The 16,784-nt window shown below is 43.0% G+C and overlaps 1 protein-coding gene across 1 annotated transcript in view; it reads left to right on the forward strand.

The window, feature by feature from the left end:
- sardh (sarcosine dehydrogenase) overlaps positions 1–16,784 on the forward strand; it is a 64,748-nt gene that overhangs the window by 34,853 nt on the left and 13,111 nt on the right. Inside the window, 6 exon segments of the mRNA XM_083793905.1 lie at positions 6,340–6,423; positions 6,917–6,984; positions 6,986–7,028; positions 8,637–8,775; positions 9,070–9,183; positions 12,818–12,965. Of these exon segments, the coding sequence (XP_083650031.1) occupies positions 6,340–6,423; positions 6,917–6,984; positions 6,986–7,028; positions 8,637–8,775; positions 9,070–9,183; positions 12,818–12,965 (596 nt within the window).

The following is a 16,784-nucleotide window of genomic DNA, read 5'->3' on the forward strand; positions in this document are numbered from 1 at the left end:
TGCGGTTTTAGACAGACAGGTAAACAGAGAATTACAATAATCAAGACGTGATGATGACACAAATGCATGGATAATAGTTTCTAACTCCGGGTGTGAAACAACTGATCTTAGTTTGGCAATGTTACGAAGGTGAAAAAAGCAGGTGCGCAATACGGAATAAATGTGTTTGTCTAAAAGCATGGACTGAAATAATTATATTCAAAGATTTGTGCCACAATTTCACGATATATATATTTTTTGCAGATCTACAAGCTCGTAGCGTGGCACTCAGTGCCGCACTACAAGCTTGTAGATCTGCTATTTTTCAATAGCTAAAGTATAACGTAACACCAAAAGGGGTTCCCGACCGTCCAAATATCTTGCTGCCCATTCTTTCTGTTCCGCCAGAAGGAGTGGTAATTTGAAATTTCTCCCTTTCTGTCATACTTCGGAATTCTGGGAAATTTGTTTTCAAATTTTGGGAAGAACTCCTCTCTAATATTTGTGTAGTTTTTACATTGTGTTAAGAAGTTATAGCTCCGTCATCACAGTGACAGCACAGTCTCTCCTCTCTGGGCAGCCAGGTCTGTCTGTGTCTGCCCTTCTCTAATTGCCAGACTATGATCGCTCAGTCTGTACATTGTCAAAGTCTTTCTCAGGTTTTTATCGGTTACTGTGGTTAGGTATAGTCTGCCACAGTATACTGTCTGTTTAGGGCCAAAATATGTTTCTAGTTTGTGTTGTGATTGTGTGAGTTCGTTCCAATATGTGATGTATTTATCTATTTCTTTAGTTATAATTTGGTTAGGTCTAATCTTCTGAGTGATAGTGTAGCTGCACTGAGGCTGGCTGGGGTTTGTGATGTCAGAAGGTGAGAGGTCAGCTGGTTTCAGAACCAGCTGACTGAGGGGGCTCCTTTGGATGTTCAACTCTTGGCAGGCAAGGGCTTTATAATGGTAACAGGCAGGGTCACTCTTTTTAATATGGCTCCAGAATTTAATAGATATTTTCTGTATATTTAGAAGTAAAGGATATTGGCCTAATTCAGCCCTGCATGCAGAGTTTGGGCATTTTCTTTGTACCCGGATAATAGTTTTGCAGAACTCTGCATGCAGGATCTCAACTGGGTTTTTGTCCCATTTTGCCTAATCACATTGTAATAAGGGACCCCATACCGCACTGCCATACAATGCAAAGGATTCTATAACTGATTTAAATATTTTGAGCCATGTCCTAATTGGAATTTGGATTTGAATTGAACGCTTGATGGCATGAAAAGCCCTTTTTGCCTTGTCTTGATGTCCCACACAAACCAAGTTGAATACCTTACCTTTAGAATGGCCAATTTACATTTTCTATTGGTATATTGTATCATCTCGTTTAAGATGCCATCAGTCCCACATAGGGATGGGTATCGTTAGGATTTTTTCGAGACCGGTACCGATTCCGGTTCTGCTTATCGATTCCGGTTCTTAACGGTTCCCTATTTCGGTTCCAAAATGGTATAAAATAACTTAAATAAGAGGTCAAATGTTTATTTAACAAAAAAGCTCAATGTCAATTTGAGTATATATATAATGTACAATGAATAGTGTAACATCCTCTCCTTTATTGAGCCATTTGTGGATAATATAGTGATTATTTTAAATATAATATATCTATTCTGTATTTACCCAGGGCAATAGTGTTGTAGGCTACGTCTCTTACTACTAACTACTGACAATGACAAATAAAAGCATGTCTGAGATCTGAGAGCAACACACACACACACATACACACAAATTAGCATCTCAAATTAGCATCTCCAGCCGATAGGTGAGAACGGCTTTGCCGACGTGCGAATGGTGGGATCATTGAAAACAAAGGCGGCTTGCAGAAATGTGCATGCTGCCAGAGTAGGCTATCATTTGTTTTTTTTCTTGTTTTTTCGCCACCTCTCTTCGACAGTTCGACTGCAAGCTCTAAAGTTAATTAGAGTTTAGTTTAATTAATTTAGAGTCTAAACTAATTGAGCCTCTGGAGTCTGGACCCTACGCCGTGATCACACACACAGACACACACACACACACACACACGCATCCGAGGTGGGTTGATGTTGATTCAATGCTGTGCAGCGCACATGCATGATCATGCAGTGAGGCAACTCAGGCAGCAGAGCACAAGACTCCTGTCCCCTCTCTTAAAAGTTGCCTCCCATAAACTTCACTTGAAAATTACGTTTAAGAAACTTTAATAATGATGTTGCTTCAATGCTTCTCTGCACCGCGCGTCTCTCTGTCTCTACACTCCTCGACAACTCCATGCAGAGAAATAGCCCCGCCTCTGCAAGCCACAAGCCCACAACGCGTCGCTGATGCAACGCGGTGTAGGCTTGTAGATCAGCTCTGTTCCCTGCGCTTCTATTAAAAGGGTAGAAAATAAATAAATAGCGTGTGACCGCGTGTCTGTGAGAACCGATAGAGAGAACCGAAATTGAATTATTGTAATGGGTACCCGGTACCCAGGCACGTTCGGTTCGGTACATACTTGGTCCCGAGTTTCGGGACCCACCCCTAGTCCCACATGCTTATTTGTTCTGCAGAACCTTTAGTTTGTCTTCCAATTCTAATTCAGTGATTGGGAAATCCAGTTGGGTCTGATAGTCCTTTATGGTTTTCTATAAAGATCTCCAAAATGTGTTTTCCATGTATCACCATTTTGAATGGATTGTTCATTGTTTTATGTTTCTCTGTAAATAATTTCCAGTGTTCCCAGAATGTATTTGATCCCAGAAACTCTTCAATTAATTCTAGTTGGTTTTGTAAATATTGATCTATTCTTGTTCTCGGGTGTGTTTTTATATTGCTAGTTTAAAGTGTCACAGTAACTAACTAACTGTTTTTGGTTGGAGATATTTCTTAGTGTCTTCCTAATGGATTAACAGTCTACAGTCTGACAGTAAACCTCTCTCTCTCTCTCTCTCTCTCTCTCTCTCTCTATCTCTCTGGATGTAGGTGCTGACAGTAAACCTCTCTCTCTCTCTCTCTCTCTCTCTGGTTGTAGGTGCTGACAGTGAACCTCTCTCTCTCTCTCTCCACCCTCAGGGGGGGCCTCCACCCTCAGGGGGGGTCTCCACCCTCACAGGGGCCTCAACAAAATAATTATGTCATAGGTATATGGGGGCCTCATATTTGGTCTTGAAACGGGCCTCCAGATTCCTAAGGCCGCCGCTGAGAACACACAAACACACCAAGCTGGCCATAGGGGGCGCTAGCTCCCCTCAAAGAGCCAGAATGCAAAATGCTTGTCATTTAGCCTCACTTTGAGATGCTCAGTGGACTGTCTCTCACACAGCGATATGGAGAAAAATATCACACCCGCGTGACTTGAGCGGCACTGTTATCACCATACATCACATTCCGTGCTCAGCCAGTCAGCTTGAGCACATTCCACGCACGCGCTCATGCACACACACACACACACACACACACACACACACACACACACACACACACACACACACACACAGCCTCAAAGTACAACACAGCTCAGTGTTAGGGAACACTGTAGCGTGTGGAAGACCCATAGATCCATAGATCCATAGACCCATAGACCCATAGACCCCAAGGTAGCCGCTATGAAGTAATAAATATAGCAATAGAGTTCAAAGGGTGCAGATGAAGAACAGCTGCACTAATTGGCGTCGTTAAGGCGTGCATGGCAACAGTTTGTGTCGCGTGTGATTTCACACCAGAAGATATAAGATGATGCACACCTGAGTGCGATATAGACAGACAGACAGACAGACAGATGTTGTCTTGGACCGTTTCCAAAGCAGGAGGACCAAAGCGAGCCTGTCATGCTGCTGTAGCAGTGAGGAACAAACTGTATTCCTTTGGAGGCTGCTATGATGGAATAACCTTCAACAACATGCAGGAACAGATTGATGTCCATGTCTTCAACACAGTGTCTTTATGCTGGAAGAAGTTACCTCCAGTGGAACCAGGAAGAGGAGACGGTCACCTTGAGGTTCCATCCAAGCGCTGGGGCCACACAGCTGTGTTGGTGGAAGATACAGTCTACATCTGGGGAGGCTATCCTTACTGCAATGGGCTTTATGCATTTGATGTTGACTCCCACAGATGGTTCCAACCCAGGGTTTCTGGGACTGTTCCAGAGGAGAGGAGCTACCACTCAGCCTGTGTGTTGGAGAAGGTCATGTTTATCCATGGAGGACAAACCAAGCTGAATAGATACACTAATGACATGTACAAGTTGGACACCAGCACAATGGTCTGGACTTTAATTAACACCAGAGGAACTCCACCTCCTGATTCACACGATCACTCTACCACCATCGTCAGGACAAAGATGTTTGTATTTGGCTGGAGGTACCGGGGGGTCTGCCAAATCAGAGTGTTTGACATAGAGACAAACGCCTGGCTGGACACACCTTCTGCACAACTTCTACCAGAAGGACGCTGGTGTCATTCAGCATTTATCTACAATGGAGAGCTGTACATATTTGGTGGCTACAACTATTACCGGAACTTAAATGATTTGTGGAAATTCAGTCCAGAGACCTTCTCCTGGAAGAAGGTTGAGCCCAAGAGGAAAGGACCATGTCCAATGTATGGTATGTGCTGTTGCATTGTGGGAGATCGTATCTTCCTCTTTGGAGGATACAAAGGAGATAAAACTATCTCTGATGAGCTGTTCATCTTAGACTTGAGTCCTTGTCTTAAGACGTTATGTAAGCTAGAAGTTATTCAGTATGCTCTGGACCAATCAGAACTCCCACACAACATCAGGTGGGAACTGGCAGGAACAGCAGAAAGATCAAGAAATGATGGATCACCATCTCGTCTCACCTGGTGGGATGAGATTGAGATGTTGATCCATCAGTTGGGACACACCTGATGGTGAGCCACCTCTCAGCATCACTTACTGAGATTCAAACCTCAGGAGACTCCTTCTCTCCAGACAGGCTCTCTAACCATTCAGCTAGGCATCAAACAATGACAATTGTTCCGTCCAACACAATGCGGTGGAAACACAAACCTGTGTCTGTATGTTCCAAACTGAACACGGTGGAACTCTCTTTATTGTATATTTATTTCTATGATCTTTTTTTATTTAAAGGACCAAGCAGTCCTGAAAGGACTTGGTCCTTTATTGTTATTGTTAGTTATTTTTTTCCTTCTCCTTCTGCCATAAAATGGCAGTTTTGGCTGAACCGTGGAGTCGGTATTCGCGAAACTTAAAAAAATAAAATAAAATAAAAGATGATATCGGCCTACAGAAAAAACTAAAATCTTAAAGACTATCTGGTACACAGCAAGCTAAAAGGATTCAACACACCAGCACGCCAGAGACCAGAATACTTAAAACCCAAACAAATAGTTAAAAATAGAACTACAAAACGCATGTCGGAGATTACACTAGAACTACAAAACGCATGTTGGAGATTAAACAACAGATAACAGCCAGCACCAGCAACTGTGTTTATTTAATCACATGTGAAAAATGGCTTGCAATATGTCGGAGAAACGAGTAAAACAATAGCTGCAAGGCTGAGACAACACAAATACAATATTAACAATGCAAAAAAGACAATTACAAGGATTGTTCAACATTTCATGGCTCACAGGATAAAGACGTTTTAATGAAAAACAGTGGATTAAGAACCTCAACACGGATTTTCCTGGAGGTTTAAACATGCCAAAATATTAGACAAGTTGTTTTGATTTTGTACCAAAATTCCACAGCCATATACATGCTAAACACAGCCAACAATCAATGGAAATCAGACTTTGAATATAGGGGACAAATTAGCACACTCCACACCGTGGAGTGTGCAGTGCACTGAAGTCCCCTCAGTCAACCGCCGCCACTCTTGGCCCTCTCTCTCTCTCTCTCTCTCTCTCTCGCTCACTCACTGCCTTGCTCTCTCCCACAATGTTAATGTTAAGTTAGTAAAGTTACACCTATTTTATGTAAATAACATGGTCAAATGTGCAGCATTGGGAGGTAAAGGGGAGACACTTTAATTGTGAAGGGACGACAGGATGAGGAAAGGTGTTGTTGCTAATTGTCTAGAGTAATGGCTGCGTGTGATATTGAACAGTCAAACTATTCGTATCAATATACGGCTGTATCAACAAAAGAATTATGTCATAGGTATATGGGGGCCTCATATTTGGTCTTGAAACGGGCCTCCAGATTCCTAAGGCCGCCCCTGCTGACAGTAAACCTCTCTCTCTCTCTCTCTCTCTCTCTCTCTCTGGTTGTAGGTGCTGACAGTAAACCTCTCTCTCTCTCTCTCTGGTTGTAGGTGCTGACAGTAAACCTCTCTCTATCTCTCTCTCTCTCTGGTTGTAGGTGCTGACAGAGCAGGGCTGTGTGTTCCAGGAGAGACATGGCTGGGAGAGACCGGGCTGGTTCAACAAAGAGGCACCTGCTCCTGTAAGACACTCACACACACACACACACACACACACACACACACACACACACACACACACACACACACACACACACACACACACTGGACTGACTGGTTCCATCATAAGCACTGACTCCCACATAGCCGTATATCGTCTGGCCATATAGTGCCAGGCCTGCTTCCCCTGTTTGTGAAACGAAGGGTAGAGCACCACATTTTCACCATTTTCTTTCTCCAAAAATAGCAGATCTACAAGCTCGTAGCCATCTCTCTCCCCCCATTCCCTGTCAGCCTGTACCGTCTGTCCCTCCATAACAATTATAAAATAAAAGGTGAAAGCCACAACAAAAAAACAACAACAAACATTTAAAACATCCTGAATGGGTTAACAAAAAACAAAAAAATATATCCCCAAATTAGGTCAACATGTTATAATAATGTAATATTATATAATATATTTAAAAATCTTTTTCCCTGTAATGTTTATTTACTATTTCCCATTCCCCCTGTCAGATTGCGGGCTATGACTACTACGGGGCCTACGACACTCCGAGGAACGAGAACTACAAATACAACCAGCTACGGCAAAGAATACACCTTTGACTTCCCTCCACATCATGACGTGGTAAGAGTGTGTGTGTGTGTGGTGTGTGTGTGTGTGTGTGTGTGTGTGTGTGTGTGTGTGTGTGTGTGTGTGTGTGTGTGTGTGTGTGTGTGTGTGTGTGTGTGTGTGTGTGTGTGTGTGTGTGTGTGTGTGTGTGTGTGTGTGTGTGTGTGTGTGTGTGTGTGTGTGTGTGTGTGTGTGTGGTGTGTGTGTGTCAGTGTTGTTTTTGGCAGCAAATTTCTATTTTAGTTTTAGTCATTAGTCTCTTGAATAGTTTGCACTTAGTTTTAGTCACAAAGGAAAACAATTCACAGTATATAAAGAAGGGCCTGTGGTCACTGTGTTGGTTTTTAATATCATTAAAAGAACAGAGTCATTTTCTATCATGTCCTATATGACAAGTCGTGGTATGCTACATAATATGAATGATAATGTTTCAAATTCAACAACATTTAGGACAATGGAAATGCCACCGTGATTCATCTCCATCCAATGTACAGGCTGTACAGCAGTGTTGTTTCCGTCGACTAAAACTAAGACGAAAATGTTCGTCGACTACCTTTTTTCACTAACGGAAACAACACCATTGCTAATTAGTTATGTAACTTTTGCAACTTGTGGGGATTAGCATAACATTGGTCATGATAAAGCCATACCAGCTATCACTGCAGCGAGTAGACAACGTTATGCAGCGACAGCGTTATGTAGGTACAGTAGGCTATTTCACGGCTTTTAAGAGCTCCAAAACTGCAGAATGTCGACATGTCGTGGTCTGGGGGGTCGGACTGATGCCTGCTAGTTAAGCTAGCTTGCATCCGAGTTGTTCCACCGGGGCACCGGCGGTAAATAAAAAATAATAAAGCGCCGATGCCAAATCAATGGGGTAACGTTGTATGAACGCTACGCCGTAGCATAATCGTTAGTTCACGTGAGGTAACGTTAACCTTTGCTAGAGATTGCGATATTTTTGGCGATGCAGATTGTTAAGGCATTCAAATAATATTGGTTATCATATTCTTCCGTAATAAAGGACAACTAAATCTCATAAGATTTTAGTTGGCTAAATCGACAGTTGATTTTGGCGAACAAAATCTATTTTGGCGGGCCTTGATGCCGTCGTAATGACGAATTTCACTTGCTGGAAATGGCCGATCCGCAAGCCCACAACGCGTCGCAGTGCGACACGTTGTGGGCTTGTAGATCGGCTATTTTCAGCATGCAACTAATTGTAAAATGACTTATCTCTTGTCCACTAGTCCCTTCCTAACATTTTAGTCGAGTTTTTAGTTGACGAAATTGTCAGTATATTTAGTCTTAGTTTTAGTCGTCATAGCTTAGTTTTAATTTAGTTTCCATTTAGTTTTCGCCAGTGGAAAAAGGTAGTCGACAAACATTTTTCGTCTTGGTTTTAGTCCTTCTAAGTTCCTCTGCTGTGTGTGTGTGTGTGTGTGTGTGTGTGTGCGTGTGTGCGTGTGTGCGTGTGTGTGTGTGCGTGTGTGTGCGTGTGTGCCTGTGTGCGTGTGACTGTGTGTGTGTGTGTGTGTGTGTGTGTGTGTGTGTGTGCACGTGTGTGTGTGTGTGTGTGTGTGTGTGTGTGCGTGTGTGCGTGTGTGTGTGCGTGTCTTCCAGATTAAGAGCGAGTGTCTGTCGTGTAGACACGGCGTGGCCGTGTTCAACATGTCCTACTTTGGCAAGTTCTACCTCACCGGACCGGACGCCAAGAAGGCGGCCGATTGGCTCTTCACCGCTGACGTCAACAAAAAGCCAGGTCGGTCTAGTCTAGTCTAGTCTAGTCTCCCCACAGCGGAAATCCTTGACAAGGGTGACGTGTGCACAACCAACCAACAAACCAAACCAACCATTGTGTGTGTGCGTGCCTGTGTCTGTGCCTGGCTGTGCGTGTGTGTGTGTGTGTGTGTGTGTGTGTGTGTGTGTGTGTGTGTGTGTGTGTGTGTGTGTGTGTGTGTGTGTGTGTGTGTGTGTGTGTGTGTGTGTGTGTGTGTGTGTGTGTGTGTGTGCGTGTGCGTGCGTGCGTGCGTGCGTGTGTGTGTGTTCATTCCAGGCTCTACTGTGTATACCTGCATGCTGAATAAGATGGGCGGGGTGGAGGCCGACCTCACTGTGAGCAGACTGGAGCCGGGCACTGCCAATCTGCCCCTTGCACCGGAGTCCAACGGTAGGAATAATGTGTGCATGTGGGTGTCTCTCTCTCTCTCTCTCTCTCTCTTTTTCAATCTATGTATACATACGCCTTAAAAAAACCCCGGATATTATATTAATTTATCCCATACCCAGACAGTCTTTATTCTTTATTCTTATTCTTTACAGTATTAGGATCCCCATTAGCTTCCACAAAGTGGTCGCTATAGTCTTCCTGGGGCCCACGCACAGATGTATACAATAAAAGCAGGTGATAATTAAGATTTAAAAACAGACTAAATCTAGCTAATCAGCTAAAACAGTGACGTCGCTCTGCATTTAACAGAGACCAATAACAACCAATAGTCACAAAATACAGTGTTCACACAAAAAATACACACAAAAAATGTTATATAAAAATAAATAAATAAATGAGGTACAAAAAATAGGAAAAATAAATTATAAGCTGCACATGGGTGTCACGCAGCAATCCACAAGCTTACAAGGTGTTTCACTGCCATATGTGACCAGATTTTGTTTTGTTTTGCCATGAGTTAATAGCACAGGCAGACTCTTCACATACTAGACTAGAGCATGTCTGAAATAAGTGTCAGAGCTGGAATGTAAATATGAAATGAATGCTTAAACATGTAGCTATAGGTGTAATGTTAGAGACCACAGAAGTGAAACCTTTCAAGCCTGTTTTCTAAACTCGCTGTTTCTCTGCAAGACATTAATTACTCTATATAAGCCATATCTCCAAAACCGGTCAGTCAAACTGAACAACCAATATGTCAATTTGAAGCTATGATTCCCTGCTTTCATATGACATGAAACATTTTGGCACACATGTTTTTTTTTGGTGCGCAACTACAGTAAGTATAACTCTGTCTTATTTGGCAGGTCAAACTTGGCCTCCACGCTTGCTGAGTTGAGATTATATTTTCTCGTTAACTGCCATCCATGGACATTCCACATCGAGTGCGTGTTTTCAGTGATTGCGCGGATAGACTCTAGCGCTATAGAGTCATGTGGGTAGATTTTGAAGGTGCGTTTTACCAATGGAAATACATAAATTGGCCTCGCTCTGCGCACATTCGTATTATGAAAGGCATATCGGCCCGTGTTGAACGCACTGGCCCGTGTTGAACGCACACACATTATGGCTTACCGCGTTGCTGAATATTTTAGCATTGTGGGAGTGTCCATATGTTAATTATTTTCGCTTTGCGCAATTTGCTATTAAGCCCCTTGACCTAAAGACACTCAGCGCATAACGATTAGACGTGGGTCTGACCACCTCATAAACGCAAAAAGCACTGTTTGATTTGACACTTGAGCGGCTCTGTGAGGCTGCTAGAGTGTTGCCATGTCTGTTTATTATAAGCGGCTTATTTTTCTGTAAAGTTGCTTTCTGTGTGGTCGCTTTTCTTGTTTCTAAAGTGGTTATTTGGGCTTTTCTCCTAATGTTGTTTAAACCAGTGATCCTCACACAGCACATTCCCATGTCAAGGATCCCCAGATGAATGCATTTGCCCAACTAAGGACGGCTAATCCAAAAATTAAATAAAAAGATTACTTTTGAAAATAGCAGATCTATACCAGCTCACAATGCATCACATTCATTCATTAAAACTATGAACTCTGACTGCAGGGGGATATATAATGATCATTATAACAATGTGCAAGAACATATTTAAAAAGAAGGAAGAACTTTATATTTGTGGACAATCAAAATATGTTTTTTTATTTTAATGTGGTGTCATTCAAATTAATCTGGATATGGCAGACTCACTATTTAGAAAATAAAAACATGGCACTTCATTTAAAATAGGTTACAGACCCCTGTTATATGCGCTTATTTTTATAGACCTATTTACTTGTTTCTATGAGACATGGCAGTTTTGCGTCTTTTAAAAAAAAATGTTGAGATTAGAAACGGCCATAATTCTTTCATTTCTCAACCTTAAAAATAAATAAAAACATCTCCATAATCCGTGGGAAGTTTGCTTTCATATGCTGTATCACACCCGATTCAAGTCTTCTTCAATAAAATGCTACGAGCGAACTCAGCGAAGACCATACCATCGGGGCCACAGCATTACGCAGCACGCATTCAACTCATTCCTTCGTCGTGACTTGAATGAAATAAAATATAATAAACGTTATTTTACTGGTGTTTTTCAATAGAAACAAATAAAGAGCGTGTGTAGGCTACTGTGTGCAAGTGCAACAGTGCATATACATGCATGCACTAGGCTATATTTCTTCCGTGTCGGGATGGTGATTGAGCTCTTCAAGTTCACAGCCCGTTTGTCTTTCATAAAAAAACGTTGATATTAGCCTATAAACACTCATGGTTCTCTCATTTCTCAACCGTTTTATTAAATGTAAAAATCTCCATATTCCTTAGGAATCTTGCTTTCATTCGCTGTATGGTACATGGTTCTATCGTTATCGAATTAAACAATATCAAACGAACTTGCATGTTCGGGGGTAGACGATTCTGGGAACATTACGCATGGATTGCCAATATGCTGCTATCTACTCGCAGTTCCATTCCGATCTGAAAGGTATAGGTGGATCTGTTCTTTTGAGGCATAAAGGTGATAGCATGCAGTGCAATATGAATAATTAACCCAAATGTGACAAAGTCATGTCATGTCTTCTATGGTGCCAGCCTGAAGAAATGTAATACCACGATCCCCAAAGTGCGCATTCCGTATGTGACATCAGCTGACTGGTAAATAGAATAGTACGGACATGTTGATTGGGTACGTCTCAAACACGCCTTAAACACACCCATGACTAATTCAAGGCCGTTTTGCGCACTCCGCGGGGTGTCAAAAGCGCTTCTTAACATGCCCAAAATTGCAATATGACATACCACACGCCCCCAGATCATAATACTGTAATTAGATTAGTAATATAGAAGTAAGTAAAATAGAAGTCCTAAATCAACCCCATGGTCTCTTGAATAGTTTTCACTTAGTTTTAGTCACATTTTAGTCACCCGGGATGTTTTAGTGTTAGTCTAGTTTTAGTCGACTAAATATCATAAGATTTAAGTCGACTAAATCTACAGTCGATTTAGTTTGGCGGGCCTTGATGCCGTCAAAATGACAGATTTTACACTTCTTTCAGCATGCAACCAAGTGTAAAATGACTCATACTGGATCTCTTGTCCACTATATTTGGTCTTAGTTTTAGTCACCATAGCTTAGTTCTCATTTAGTTTCCATTTAGTTTTCGAGATAATATTATCACCCACTCTAACCAAGAAGCCATCTGCCTTGTTGAGATTACTATTTGATCCGAAGAGAATGGATTCAGTTTTTCCCAGGTGTAAAGATATCAGCGTGCCAGGTGCAGATTCTACCGAGTTCAGAGCTGAGGGTCTTTTGAACCTGCAGTCTGTTCCTGTCCGAGACCAGCAGTGCTGAGTCATCTGCGAACTGGAACAAGTTGCAGTCACAAGCCGATGTCATGTCGTTTACATATTATTAGGAACAGTAAAGGCCCTAGTATGCTTCCTTGTGGAACGCCACAGCTGCTCACTGGGAGGGGAGGGGCAGTGTTCCGTTCACCTCCACCATCTGTTCTCTCCCCCTTAAGGTAGGATTGCATCCAGTGTTATGTAATGTATATTTATTATTTATTCCCCGGTGTAGGCGACGCGTACTACCTGGCGATTGGCGGCGGCGTGGCGGAGCACAACTGGAACCACATCAGAACCGTCCTGCAGGACCACGGCCTCCGCTGCACGCTGACCGACCACTCTGAGGACATGGGCATGATCAGCGTCCAGGGACCCCGGAGGTAGGGCATGTTTATCCCATTCTGACCTGAGATCAGATTCATACGAGGTTTCCACTGACCGACCACTCTGAGGACATGGGCATGATCAGCGTCCATGGACCCCGGAGGTAGGGCATGTTTATCCCATTCTGACCTGAGATCAGATTAGACCACTCTGAGGACATGGGCATGATCAGCGTCCAGGGACCCCGGAGGTAGGGCATGTTTATCCTCACTCCATGCCACATGACGCCTATCCCACCTCCATATATATTATATATATATATATATATATATATATATATATATATACACCGGTATGTGTATGTATGTGTATATATATTAGGGCCGGGACTAATTGCGATTAATTTAGATTAATTAACTACAGAAAATTTAATCGCGATTAACTACAGATAAATTAATCGCACCTTTTTTTCACTGCGGAACGTTTCTCACTGGGCGCTTTTCTATAGTACTGAAAACTGGAAATAATAAAAAGTCACCCCATTTTGTGTTGCCTAGAACTGGAGGTCTGACAAAAAACAGTAACAATATGAAGTAAGTACAGCTTTGTGATGTCACTGAGATGTACTTGTTACTGTTACTAATTTTCTTTCAGACCTCCAGTTCTAGGCAACACAGAATGGGGTGACTTTTTATTATTATTTCCACAACAGGTATATTAATGACAGTAAAATGTTGAAAATGAGTGGTTTCCTGTAGTCACTATTCATTGATTCACTGGGATACCAAAAAACATAAAAAAAAGGTTTCTCGCTGTTCTCGGGTTGAATATTGATATGCGATTAAAATGCGATTAATCTAGATTAATTAATCGCAAAGCCTCTGATTAATTAGATAAAAAAATGTAATCGAGTCCCAGCTCTAATATATATATATAAAAATTAGATGAACCCATTTAAACCGGAGTTAAAAACATTCACTTTGAAAGAATATTCAAAGATTTTTCAAAAATAGCAGACCCTACGAGCTTGTAGGGTCTGCTATTTTTCTGCTATTTTTTCAATAGCTAAATTATAACATAACGTTTAAAACGCCAAAAGGGGTTCCCGCCCCAAAATGGGTTTAAAAAAGGGGGAAAAAAAGCATTGTAGTTGTTTTTTTAATTGCTCTAATCCAGTGTGCAAGTGACGACATGCACATGACGTGCACATTGGATTATTATTAGTAGTATTTTGTGGCACATATACAACACCTAGTGTAAACCCGGTGGAACGCGAATGCCTATTCCAGAGTTTGGGAGCTCGCGAGTTTGCAAATATCCCCGGCTGCCACCCTTTGTGATGAGGCCGGGGCTGCTGTGGAGGGGGTCTTCAAGGACGGTGTTTTGCTCTGAGGACCTGAATGTTGTAAGTTCGTGTGTGTATTATAGGCTTATATAAGGGAGCCAGCAGCATGTCAGATGATGGTACTGGAGGTGTGAGTATTGTCCAGGTGGTGAAGAGGTGGGGGATAAGGCTTTAAGTGCCTCAAGAGGATGAAAGAGATCAAGGCCATTGTCTTAATGCACCCCGAGAACGAAGAGAGAGAGAGCTGTGGGTTTCGAGGGAAGAGAAGGAAGATGGGGATGGTGGAGAGAGGGAGAGAGAGAGAGAGAGAGAGAGAGAGAGAGAGAGATGAAAAGAGAATGGCTGTTAATGGACAGGAGGGATTGAGGAGACAGCATAGAGGAGTATTAATCCATTCTGACCTGAGATCAGATTCAAAAAATGTCTTCTACATCCTGACAGTTTTCTGAAAAAGCTACGTTTCCATGTCTCGTCGTTCTTCGATTTTTCAAAAATAGCAGACCTACAAGCTCGTAGTGCGCCACTCGGTGGACCTGGAAAAGCGGACGTGTGGGGAAAACTTGCGTTGGCATAGTTATTTGTAGATAGACCTGTAGATTTAGTCGACTAAAATCTTATGATACTTAAGGCTCATACATAGTCTGGATTTACGGTGGTGGGGTGACCACCGAACTACAACATGACGTCACGAGCCGCGGTGAAGAGCAAGCCACCGCTCCAGCCCTTCTCTCTGTTTTTACTCACCACCGCTCAACGTTATTTCAGCTCCGGGTGGTCAGCTCACCACCGGAGCGGTGGTCACCTCACCACCGAAAATCCAGACTATGAATAGGCCTTTAGTCGACTCAAACTAGACTTAACACTAATCGGGAGCGATTCTCGGGCATAAATTATCGTCTAGTGTCGTAATCCCTCCGATCTGCTCGGGGCCGCTCACAGCGCGATCGGGATCGGCCCGATCAACATCAAGGATGTTTGATATTTGCTCTGCCCCCGCAGCCCCCCCTCTCCTTCTCCTCCTCCCCTCCCCTCTCCCCCTCTCCTCTCCACTCCCTCGGGGCCGAGAATCCTTGGGTGCGCTGTGCCCGAGTTTTAAAACCGTGTAGTGTGTGCTGCGTAAAATAATCGGATAAAACAATCGGGCCCGATTATCCTGTAGTGTCTGGCGCTATCGAGTGTAAGGCCACCTTTAGTATAGTAGTAGTAGTAGTAGGTTCGATGATGATTTTCACGGCGTTTCCGTGAGCATTTAAACTAAACATCATCCAGCATTTAGGGCCGATATAAGATGGTAAAGATGAGATGGAAAGTGATCTTTAAAACATGGATTTTTCCCCCAGGTATTTCTCTGTGTACTTGTTGCTGCTCCATGCTGTGTAATCCAGCATGCAGTGCACCCCAGGGAGAGACAATTTGGCGACAGAATTGTTGCTTCTATGCAATTCTGAACCATATACAGTATGAAATGCTTTCATGTGCACACACACACACACACACATGCACACGCACACACTCTCTCAGTCAACATATATATACACATACATGCAGCCATTCACTGAGTGTACTGTACTGTATATACAGTATACAGTGGCTAATTGGCCTGGTTGTCGGAATCTCTTATTTCAGTGAACAGTGAGCTGCTTAAGATGGAAGAGAATTGGAGTTTGGCCATAAAAGCATATCCTCTCTCACGCGCACACACACACACACACACACACACACTCTAATACTCGATTACTTGTACACTTTCAAACTGACATGGATGCGTGTATGCCTACACGCACGCATGCACACACACACACACAGACACACAATGTTTTACATGTCTTAATTCATCGTATGAGGTCTAAATAATCCCACCAATCCCACGCTGAATATGTCTATATATGTATCCTTCGTCGTCGTCCTCTGCCTGCCTACACACGTACTGTACCATAATATCGAAGCGAGCTAATGCTAAGTCTTGTTTGCCGTTGACTCATCGATGTCATTTCATTGATATTTATACAGTATGTGTAGTGTTTGAGAGAGAGAGAGAGAGGGGGGGGGGGGGGGGAGGGAGAGGGAGAGGGAGAGAGAGAGAGGGAGAGAGGGAGAGAGAGAGAGAGGGGGGAGGCTTGGGGTCTCGAAGCAGCATGAACACACACAAAACAATCACACCCGTGTGAAGTGGAATAACGTTCAAAATGGTTACCACGTTTTTGAGTGGTGCAACCAGTCCAAAGGAACAGCTTTGTCCCCATGTCCCAACCTATACAGTCCTGACCTACAGTATGTGACTATTATGTCCCTGTGTGTCCCGACGTTTAGAGTACCAATAGGGGGTGCTGCTGCACCACTCGCTTCAGACTGGTCAGATTCTTTGTGGTTACGTCAGGGGTGTCCGAAACATTTTTTCAAAGGGGGGCCATATTTGAAAATCGAATCAGTCCGACTGCATCTCCTGTCTCACTGTGCCTTCTGGAAGACAACAAGGTACAAAGTCACATACAGCAGGAGAAAACCTTCGCACACCTATAGCAATCAGGCG

Source organism: Protomyctophum parallelum (assembly GCF_964188405.1).
Source record: "Protomyctophum parallelum genome assembly, chromosome: 21".
Taxonomy (NCBI): Eukaryota; Metazoa; Chordata; class Actinopteri; order Myctophiformes; family Myctophidae; genus Protomyctophum; species Protomyctophum parallelum.